This window comes from Barbus barbus (genome assembly GCF_936440315.1).
Source record: "Barbus barbus genome assembly, chromosome: 29".
Lineage (NCBI taxonomy): Eukaryota > Metazoa > Chordata > Actinopteri > Cypriniformes > Cyprinidae > Barbus > Barbus barbus.
Genome location: NC_136757.1, coordinates 25618399 through 25630703, shown reverse-complemented (window position 1 = coordinate 25630703; position 12305 = coordinate 25618399). Strand labels below are relative to the sequence as shown.

Sequence of the window (12305 nt, the reverse complement as noted above, 5' to 3'; positions counted from 1 at the left end):
TTTCTTTTATTCTTTTAAAATATATACTCTAGTAATCTTTGCTTTATTTACAACTCAATTTTATTTATTTATTATTTTAAACTTATTTATTTATACAGTGCATGTTGACTAAAAAACAAACATTTATAAAACATTTTACTAAACATCTAGATTTATGGTTACTGTTCTTGATGAAATCAGTACAGAAAATATAGGGATTTGGTTTCCCTATATTTATAATCTGCACTCATAGGCATTTTTTCTTCATGCAACAGCCTTTAGCAATACATTTATGTAAAAAGACATGAATTTAGTGTCAATCTTGTAGGATGGTCATGTTATGCACAGATTATTAGTGATAGCTTGACAAAAATCATCCTTCATCTGGTGTTCACACTTTAAATGTGAAACATGTAGGCCTATGTGTTATGAACTAACACGTCTACATGCGTGAGCATCACACAAGAACATGTGGGGCGTTAAATTTCATTCCGCATACTATTAGTCTATTAGTGTAGTCTGTGATGCCTGTTCATTTCTATCATGAATGATCAGGATTTCACTTTCATAATTATTATTAGCCTAAACATAAAATTTGAATTAAATTGTAATCATGTCTATGTAAATGTGTATGTAAAATCAAGGCATTGCATTTTGGGATTATATATTCTTCAGTGTTTCAAGACACAGCAAACGGGAAGAAGACTGTACTAATTGTGATGTCGAAAATTCACAAACATACACACACCTGCATTCAGAACAGACAAGACTCTCTCTCTCTCTCTCTCACACACACACACACACACATACACACACACATATAAAACAAACTGCTAATTGTCTGGTCCCTTTCACAGTAATATGACTAAGAGCAAATAGCATTGTATATAAACATGATCTTCATTTATATTCTGCTTTCAATTATTTTGTCAAACCAACAATAAACATTTACAGTAATACACAATACAAGCCACATCACACTGCAATGAAATTCATTTACTGTATAATACCATCATCACCACCATCATCATATGTTCATGACTCACACAATGCATGTTTCATTCATTTTCAGCAGATCATTCTTGCATTAAATATTGATTTCATAAATGATTTACAAGAACCAGCCCCAGGTCAGAAATGCATGTGCACTAAAAACAAGTGAAAGTGAATTATTAAACACCTGCATTAAGATGCATGTTGTTTCAGGGCTGGCAGACACGTAAATATGCTTACCATCCAAAATAGTACATAATCTGTCATCTGTAATGAAGTAAACGACTGTAAACTCTTACCCGATTCAGCCACTTTAGAGATGTCCACACCTTGCTCAGACGCCATGAAACCTAAGATGGAGAAGACCACAAAACCAGAAAAGAAACTGGTGCCACTATTAATAAAAGCCAGAACAAAAGCATCCCTGAGAACAGAAGAAAACACAGACATTAACTGTTGTGGCATCTTTACTTAAATCCAGTCAGATGGTTTTGCAACACATTAGATATAATGCATTATAATATAACAATGCAACCTTATTGTCAGTTAAATATTCTTGTGCATAATTAAAACTATTGCTACAGTACATTCAATCACTTATCTACTCAAGGTTATACATTAAAGAACATAATGCATTAAATAACATCTTTTTGTGAGATATCACATGTTGCACTCTTAAAATATATAACGTTAAATTTATCCATACTAAAATGTATCGTAACTGTGTTTACAATTATTTATTCATTTTAATTTATTATTAATAAATGATCATTAATAATCAAATATAATAGTTATAATAATACATTAAATTATTAATTAAGAATCATTTAATGAATAAAATGAATTAATCAAAATAATCAAAATATTGATTCAGACATTAATTATATGAATTAAATTAACTAGTAATTTAGTAATGATATTCACTTCTCATTAACACACATTTTTAACAAGTCAACTGATGAGAAAAAGCTGAATTTTAAAAATGTGCATGCATTTCAAAATTTCATAGTAGCCTACTCGGATGTGTCTCCTTTTGCTTATTTAAATTTTTAAAAAATATTTTATTTCCAATTTTAAATTAAATCATTCCCACTTCTCAGTGTATATATAACCAGCCAAAGTGCTTTGTACATTAAAGTCAAAGCAAAGAACTGCTGATTCAGTGCATCTGGTTACTAATGTATCCAGGACATTTGAGATCTACTATTAAAGTGAGAGGACGTTTGCTCTTTGCTAGCCACATCAGTCAAATTCAGCTTCATATAAAACAAGGTCAGGACTCTCTGATGGCGTGAACATACTAGACACAACGTCTTTCAAAAAAAAAACACACTGGTTCAGAAAGAACACAAGACGTCATAACAAAAATGTGTCCTTGTCTCTTCAAGGCTATGACGGATGCTTACTTATAGCAGTCGTTGTTGAATCGGTTATAGCTGCCGAGGGCCGTGAGGGCTCCGAGCCCGATAGCGTAAGAGAAAAATATTTGAGTGCCAGCATCGATCCAGACCTGAGAGAGACAGAAAGAGTAATGACAGTCAGACAAACAGATCCACCTCTGAAATTATTACTGAGCTCAAAGTGGCTCCAGGTACTCTGGAGAGAGACATAAAAGTCAAGTTTAAAAGTTTGAACGTTCTTAGAATCACTAAACTGAAACAGTTTTAAAGTATTGTGTATAAGCAGAGAGAAAAGTAAATAAATTGAGAAAAAAAAAGCATATTGAATTAGTTTCTAATTTATTAGTTTGGATAAAAGCATATGATTTTATCCAAAGTGGGAGGGAGGATTGATGCTCTACACAAAGCTTGAAGACAGAGCTAAAGGTCTCACCTGTGCCTCTCCTAGTTTAGACCAATCAGGTTTGACATAGTACATGATCCCATCATAAGCACCAGGAAGAGTGACGCCCCTCACCAGGAGAATGATCAGGACCACATACGGAAACGTGGCAGTGAAATACACAATCTGTCAAAGACAAAAATATAGACAGACAGTCAAGTCAACTGTTTTCATTCCTACAACTCGCTGCTTACAGAAACACCCAAAAATCTGCAAAAACATTTAGCATTATATCACTTGCTCATCAATGGATCCTCTGCAGTGAATGGGTGCCGTCAGAATGAGAGCCAAACAGCTGATAAAAACATCACTATAATCCACACGACTCAAGTGATGTCTTGTGAATGAAAAGCTGCATTTTTGTAAGAATCAAATCCATCATTAAGGTCGTTTTAACTTTAAACCGTTAGTTCTGGCCAAGATATCAGTCTATAATCCATAATAACACTTTCTCCATTAAAAAGTCCAACCCCTGTTGTCCTCTCATATCAAATACTACCAATATATTTGCTTAGAAATGTTTTGGACTGTTTTCACTTGTAAACGGTGCTTGATCTGTGCATATTTCTCTCCCAGTTCAGACGAGACAACTTTTTTATACTGGACAAAGCAACATTATGAACAGAGGAATCGTATTTTGAAGTTCATATCACCAATTAATTTATTTATTGGAAACACAGCTTTTCACTTCACAAGACATTAATTGATAGACTGGAGTGGTAAGGATGACTTGCGGATTATTGTGATGTTTTAATCAGCTGTTTGGACTCTCATTCTGACGGCACCCATTCACTGCAGAGGATCCATTGCTGAACAAGTCATGTAATGCTACAAATCTCTTCTGATGAAGAAACAAGCTCATCTACATCTTGGATGATCTGAGGTAACTGTTCAGAAAATTTTCATTTTTGGGTAAACAATTCATTTAAGGTGTTTATTATTACTGTTAATATTGATCATTCTGTTGTTGGGTATTTGAAGTATAAACATGAAACTCTGGCACATAACTCATCCACCACCGCATGTGCAGCAGCCATGACTGATATTTCAATCATGTTTGTTAAGCAGAGATGTGATATTATTTCTCAAAAAGATCAGACTTAGTAAAACACCCTAGCAACGACCTTGCAATGTCCTGGTGACCATTCACAACATGAGTTTCGCATGAGAAAGTAGCAGTTATATTTTATTCAGAATATTTGACAATATGTTATTTTCCATGATTAATAAATGTCCTTGTTTGCTAAATAATTTTAGTGGGCATTTATGTCCATTTAAGAGTATTTGCTAGACTGATCGTAGAAAGCCACATATCATCCAGATAACATAATCTAGTTCAAACCGATATTATCAGTAGATTTATATCAGAGGATATGCTGCGTTGCATCTCTGAAATACATTTTATCTCTCTCGGGTCTCAGCAGTTAGTCACATGCTGAGCATTGTGTCATGTGAATGAAGTTGAGACGCATATACTGCACGTCTCAATGCCTTCTGTTATCAGATCACCACTGATTTTTTCAGCAGGGAGAGGTTTATTGATTCAGCGGCTGGGTCCAAACGGTCTGAACTTTTGATGATATGAGACGGATTGTTATCAGAGAGCATTTACATGAGACTTGCTCATTCCTTGCTGGTTTATGGACTTGGCTCACATGCCAGGTATGGTCTTACAAGCCTGGCAGCCTTCTGTAATTGCTCCATATAGACACATAAAAGTAGGACAGCCATTCTAGATCAAGCCCATCGCATTAAAAGCACGCCACTCAGCCGCAGATCTTCAATTGTTCCTGCAAACCCTGTTTCTTGAATTCCCTCGGGAAAACGAGCTCCACTCAAAAAGTACAAAGCTGCCCGGTTACTCACGGTTTAGGACGTGCAGTGCATGGTGAGAGCTTTCTGAATACTCCACATCATTCTGTGACATCTTTGTCTGTCCACAGTCCAGACCCATGTCACCTGAACAATAATGAATCCTGACACATCAATGAAAAATGGTCTAATTATCTCTCAACCACACTAGACACTAGTCAATGATGGGTGAAAAATACTGGTCATAAACAAATAATTATTATAATAATAATTATTATAATAATAGTATTAAATTAAAAACCAATTAAATTATATATATATATATATATATATATATATATATATATATATATATATATATATATATATATATATATATATATTTATTTATTTATTAATCATATTTATAAAAGTGCCAGTAAAGACATTTATAATGTTACAATTTTTTTTTATTTCAAACAAATTCTGTTTTTTTTTTTTTTACTTTCTATTCAGCAAATAATCTTGAGGGAAAAAAATCACGGTTTCATGGTTTCCACAAAAACAAAGCAGCACAGCTGTTTTCAATGTTGACACTGAAGAAATATTTCTTGAGCAGCAAATCAGCATATTAGAATGATTTTTGAAGGATCATGCAACACTGAAGACTGGAGTAATGTTTTATTAATAAACTGATGCATGTCAGTTTAAATAAAATATTTCTACTGTAGATCAGAACAGACTTACATCCATCCAACTTTCAAGTGACTATAAACACGCAGAAATAAACCTGAACTAAAAATACTGTCAGTAAACAAACTGTTCTAATTCCCATGAGGCCTGTGAATCTGGGGTAATCTGCCGCTTAGTATTTCTGCCCCGTAATAATTAATCAGATTCTGAAATAGCCAATTAGCTCACTGTAACACTGACTTATTGTGTGTGTGTGTGTGTGTGTGCATGTTTATGTGGTTTATGAGGACACAAATTTGTATAATGACATGGGTATGACAGAGGTATTACAATATGAAGGTGGTTTATGAGGACACTGCCTATGTCCCCGTAATTCAAAAGGCTTAAAAAAAACATACTAAATGGTGTTTTTTTGAAAATCTAAAAATGCACAAAGTCTCCTGTGAGGGCTAAGTTTAGGTGTAGGGTTGGTGTAGGGCAATAGCACACACAGTTTGTACAGTATAAAAACCATTACGCCTATGGAGAGTCCCCATAAACCACAAAAAACAACGTGTGTGTGCGTCAGTCGTCTGAATGAGCTTGACTCAACGCTTACTCACATTGTCCTGTCCATCAAAGAAAAACTATGAAGGAAAAACATGAGCTGGGAACTAAATATGAGTTCAAATAACCTACTTTCCACTATTTGACTTCATTAGCTGTTTATTAGAAACACTGAGCCCTGCTTTGAGTAACTTTAGTGCAGAAGAAACGTGTTCATAATACAAGGATGACCTTCTATACAGTAATAAGCAGCAGAAATAAAATGAAGTTATTATCTTACTAAGGGTTCATATGATCCAGCCTCCCGGAGAGAGAATGTGGCTGTTAGACATTTGTACGAGCACCTCATCACGTCCCACTGCAGACACCCGCTCGTGACCAACCAGTCTCACAGTGCCTTCCTGACAGGGCACTTTGTAATATTTCCCGCCACACCCCCCTTGCAAATAATGTTGCTATGGTTACCCTTCTGCCTCACTCCTGCACAACTGTGACAAAGCAGCAGTGGGTGGAGCTATACGAATCAAGGTTACACAAGAAAGTCACATTGCATTTGAGAGCACAAGGTTTTTTTTTTTAATGTTTTTGAAGCCTCTTATGCGCACCAAGGCTGCATTTATTTGATAAAAACACAGTAAAAACTGTAATATTATGAAATATTTTTTACAATTCAAAATAATTGCTTTCTATTTGAATATATTTTAAAATCTAATTTATTCCTGTGATGCAGTGCTGAATTTTCAGCATCATTACTCCAGTCTTGAGTGTCACATGATCTTTCAGAAATCATTCTAATATGCTGCTCAAGAAACATTTCTTATTAATGTTGAAAACAGTTAATATTCTTGTGGAACCCGCAATACAATTCTTTTCAAGATACTTAGATGAATAGAAAGAAGAGTAAAAAAAACAGCTTTTACTTGAATTCTTCTGTAACATTATAAACATCTTTACAGCCACTTTTGATCAATTTAATGCATCCTTTCTGAATAACAATATTAATTTCAAAAACAAATATCTCTTGGATTACAATTTGCAACTAGATGGATGCACTGTCACGTCCTCTAAAGTCAAAAGTCTGGGTGTTACATTAGACAGCAACTTGTCCTTTGAAAAGCATATTTCCCATGTTACAAAAACAGCATTCTTCCATCTTAGAAACATTGCCAAGCTTCGAAGCATGCTACCTGTTTCTGATGCAGAAAAGACTGGACTATTGTAATGCACTGCTAGCTGGTTGTCCTGCATCTTCAATAAACAGATAGTCCAAAATACAGCGGCTAGAGTTCTTACCAGGTCAAGAAAATATGATCATATTACCCCAATTTTACAGTCTCTGCACTGGCTACCCATTCAGTTCCGTATCATTTACAAAATATTATTACTTGCCTATAATGCCCTAAATGGTTTAGCTCCTGCGTACCTAACTCGTCTTCTACCACGCTACAATCCAACCCGCTCCCTAAGGTCGCAAAACTCTGCTATCCTAGGTACTACCAAAAGTCCAAAGTCCACTAAAGGAGGTAGAGCTTTTTCACATTTGGCTCCCAAACTCTGAAATAGCCTTCCTGATAACGTTCGGGGTTCAGACACACTCTCTCTGTTTAAATCTAGATTAAAGACACATCTCTTTAGCCAAGCATTCACACAATGCATCTTCTAATCTTGTACTGCAGTTATATCTGATCAAATGTACATTATTATTATTCCTTAGCTTGGGTTGAACAAATCATTTTTGCTTAGATGGGAACAGCAGCTACGCTAATTATGTCTCTATTTGTTTCTCTGTTTCTGCCACGAATTACAGAAGCTTCAGTCTGGATCCAACCCTTAAATGATCTGAGATGACCGAACACCCGAGAAGAGATAATACCAACCCCTCAGAGGACCTCAGAGGATGCCAACGCTCAGACAACATACAGAATTACCAAATTTTGCCATAAGTTAAATATATGAAGTTTCTGCAATATATAAATATATTGTGGAAACTTAATTTCCTGTAGAGCTGCTTTGCAATGATTTGTATCGTAAAAAGCGCTATACAAATAAACTTGAACTGTAACATTATAAACATCTTTACAGCCACTTTTGATCAATTTTGATCATAAATGGCTGCCCACTGCTCCGGGTGTGTGTTCACGGTGTGTGTGTGTTCACTGCTGTGTGTGTGCACGTTGGATGGGTTAAATGCAGAGCACGAATTCCGAGTATGGGTCACCATACTTGGCTGAATGTCACTTCACTTCACTTCACTTAATGCATCCTTTCTGAATAAAAATATTACTTTCAAAAACAAATATCACTGACCCCAAATGTTTGAAAGGCGGTGTATATTAAAAAATATCACCTCCTTTTAAAACAGTATTTTTTGTAAGAAGCTTGTAGCTTCTTTAAGAATAGCTTGACTGTAGTTTAACTAATGTCTAGTAGTATCGCTTTTGATTTCTCCTCTTTTCTACTTGTTTCACTTCTGTTTCAGTTTTTATAACCATTTCTTACTGTGTAAGTAAGTTGTTGTTTTCAGCATGTGTGTTTGGCCGTGTTATTTCTTAGGATTACTGATAAACTATACTGTCGTGATTTGTATTTGTTATCTATTATATATATATAATTTATAAATGTGTATGTATATATATGTATGTATGTGTGTGTGGTTGTACATATACATATACGTATATAGTTGCTGTTTTTTTTGTGTTTGGCTTAGTGTTATGTTAGAATCATTATTATACTCATACCTTTTGTTCTTTAATATTTTGAATTGTATTTAGCTTTATTTTTTGTTTTTCATTTAAATGTTAAGTTTTGAAATTTTGTTGTATGCATTTGTCATTTTTATTTAATTTCTTTATTTTTAAAATGTGTATAGTATTTCTAAAGTTTTAGCTTTGGATCTGTTTTTAGTTGTTGTAATACTACAATTGATTGCTTCTGTTGTCCTCATTTGTAAGTTGCTTTGGATAAAAGCGTCTGATAAATGACTAAATAATAATAATAATCTGAGATCTGCTAGTGAGCGACGCCTTGTGGTACCATCACAGAGAGGCTCAAAATCATTCTCCAGAACATTCTCGTTCACCATTCCTGGCTGGTGGAATAATTTTCCCACCCCTATCCGGAATGCTGGATCCCTGGCAATCTTCAAGCAACAACTGAAAACTCATCTCTTTCGGCACTACTTGATTTCATCCTAAACTCAAAAAAAACTTTCCCTCTATCTTTCTCTCCTTCCCTTGTACTTATTTGAACAATGACTGAGACTTGGTGTTATGTTAGGGTGGTGATGGCGCAGTGGATAAGACACATGCCTTTGATGTGAGAGACCCGGGTTCGAATCCACTGTGAGACACCAATGTGTCCCTGAGCAAGACACTTAACCCCTAGTTGCTCCAGAGGCGTGCGACCTCTGACATATATAGCAATTGTAAGTCGCTTTGGATAAAAGCGTCAGCTAAATGAATAAATGTAAAATGTAAATGTACGAGCACTTCCTCTGTCTGATTGCCTCTTCAAGATGAATCGCTTTTTGTATTCCCCAATTGTAAGTCGCTTTGGATAAAAGCGTCTGCCAAATGACTAAATGTAAATGTATAATAATAAGAATAATAGTAGCTTCCCTAATCAATACAACTGTTACGTAACCAAGCTTAAGTTGTAGTGCAGGTATTTGATTCTCTGCTGTCCATGTGACTGTGTGCTGCTTTTACCTGTCTTCACCCTACACAGGGTTCACACATGTAATGAGAAGATGGTCCTCACCTTTCCTGTTGACTTCACCCCCTTCCACACGCAGAAGTAAACCATCACCCACACGGCCATAAGACACAGCACCATTTCCCAGTTTATGGCGCCTGGCTCATCCAGCCCATTAGAGATGTTCAGAACCTTGTTCCTGAGATGGAGAGCAACATTCATGAATGAAAGCACTGGATAACGCTTACAAAGCAGTTTTTATTTTAATCTATGAACTCGTACGTAGCTTGAAAGCGATGACTTTTCAGAGCAGTATAGTCTACTGTCATTCAGGGCATTAAAACGAACCAGGAGCCGATTTGAACGGTCAATAGACGATCTTCAAATCTGAGATTTCACTTTGAACAACCAATAATATGAAATGCTAATTGCAGATTCAAAAACATCATACAGCTTCAAGCACCACCTGCAAATAAATTGCCACATGTTTCTAACGGACAGCAAATGTGTCTATTGATGTGGGATTAATAACAGTTAACTGTAACATAACATTTAGTTGTTAACAACAAACATTGTTTTCTTAAACACATTCATCTTGTGAAGAGTTGATATATACCACCCACTTCTCTTACATAAATGTGGGTGGTGAAAGGCATTTCAAATATTTTTTGTTTGTGCAAGAAATGAACTGCGTAAAACCGATCACTCACTCCCAGAATTCAATGATAGGGGAACGCCCAGCAGCAAGCTCTTCGCACGTCAGGTTTCCGAATGTGGAGTTGCCAATGGTGCCGTTCTGGCAGTCCTCGTGGCGGAAGATCTCGATGCAGTTTTTGCTGTTCCACGGGTTGTCGCAGGTGGACCAGGGCAGCGTGGAATTGAAGGACTTTATCAAGTAGTAGAAACCCCAGGCAAGTACCATGATGTAGTACGTGTTACAGAAGAACACAATCACCATGGAGGCATAGCCAAGTCCTAAAACAAACCAGTAAAAGACAACTGAAAATAAAGCCCTTCAGGTGTAGAGAATCTCGTATATAACGTGCTGATGAATCATGCATTAATTAAGACAGTAAACAGAGTCAAATTTTGAGCTACAGAAGGATATACTAAAGGGCATTCATTGAAGTTATATCCTGTCCAAATAATGTATTTCTACCCTTTTTTATTTATCTATATTTATTAATTTATTAATGATAATATATATTTATCTAATATAATTTAATATAATGTAAAATGTGTGATAGGTAATAGGTTTATAAGACCATTTCATTAAAAAAGAAAAATATTTATATATATAATTTTTTTTACAATATTTTAATGTATTAATTTATAAGATAATACAGTATAGTATAATATAATATAATACTTAAAAAATAATAAAGAATGCAATGTTTAAAGGGACAACCTAAAATAGCATCACAGCTAACCTTTAAAAAGAGGTGCAATGTTCCACACATTGATGCTTCCAGCCTTCATAAACTGACCCAGCGCAATCTCCAGGAAGAATATCGGAATGCCTCCCAGAAATATGAACAACACATAGGGAATGAGGAACACTCCTGTGAAACACAGCAATAGAGAAAGAGACAGAGTGATGTTAAAGACAACATGGAACCACATTCACAACCCATGTTAGGTGTGCTGCATTTCTGAGCAAAATGAGTTGCATTTTGATGAAAGATTAGAAATAATTGTTGATCGATCAGCAATGTGTTTTAAAGTGAACAGGCTCCATTTTGAAGGTCAAACACTTAATATCATTTGAAAAGAATTGCATTTTCCATTCATTCTAGTCCCAAGGTCTCATAAAGTACTAATAAAATAGTAACTAGAAACATAAACGTAAGGATATAATGCCAATTAACCCCAAAAGACACTGAATATTGCATTTTACACATCTTCAAAGTTCATTTTAACTGAGGGAATTTTCTGCTATTTGTGCACGACACCTTCACATGTTGGCATGTCAGTTCGGATTTGACTGCAGCTGGCCGCATTAGCATTCATCATGTGGTCTGTGCGGCAGCACACCGACACGTCGGCAGCAATAAAGCTTCGCTCGACTGATCTGAGATTGACAGCCACAGTAGCGGCTTACAGAGGGGGTAGGTCGCCGGTGTGACGCAGATTATCCACTGAATACCATGCTGCCGTGCTCAATGAAAGTCTTGATGATGTCACCTGCCTCTCATGGGCGAGGTGGACTGCGGGGGCGCATGACAGACAGTGGAAAAAGAGAGATACAATGGAAAAAAAGGCAGAGTGGAAATCCGGCACACCGTTATTCAAAGTGACACGCTTACGTAATGCTAGCTCTGCAGGCTAGTCGCTATAGAAGATTTAAAACGAGTGCGATCTAAAAAAAATTCATCCAAAACAGCCCCTGCTGCTAATTTAAAAACATTGATATGAATGAAGTGGCTTATTTGGGAGCACTGCACGGTGTCCATTCAGAAAAAAACAGCTTTTGTCGGACTCGTGACTCAGAAAGAATCCTTTTGATGAACTGCCTACAGAAGGAAGCACCGAACACAATGTGCCGCACTGACCGTCCATAACAAACAGCTACTAAACCGTGAGGCTATTCCTCTGTGAAAAAGGAAAATATGCGTATGTGGGCTTGTGTCGGGCTGATTTGCAAACAAAAATGATGCCACAGCAATGCCCCGCGAGCGGATGATGCATGAGAATGTGACTGCGGGTCAATGCGAGAACAAGCGTGACTCATACACACACACACACACACACAGTCTTGCGCGTACTGC

The 12305-nt window shown here is 36.1% G+C and overlaps 1 protein-coding gene across 1 annotated transcript in view; it reads right to left on the bottom strand.

Moving 5' to 3' along the window:
- LOC306849299 (sodium- and chloride-dependent creatine transporter 1-like) overlaps nt 1-12305 on the bottom strand; it is a 40346-nt gene that overhangs the window by 14740 nt on the left and 13301 nt on the right. The window contains exons 2-7 of the mRNA XM_079384229.1: nt 10968-11099; nt 10248-10512; nt 9604-9736; nt 2806-2940; nt 2379-2482; nt 1272-1396 (exon numbers count right to left, since the gene is read on the bottom strand). Of these exons, the coding sequence (XP_079240355.1) occupies nt 1272-1396; nt 2379-2482; nt 2806-2940; nt 9604-9736; nt 10248-10512; nt 10968-11099 (894 nt within the window). The remainder of the gene's footprint in view (nt 1-1271; nt 1397-2378; nt 2483-2805; nt 2941-9603; nt 9737-10247; nt 10513-10967; nt 11100-12305) is intronic.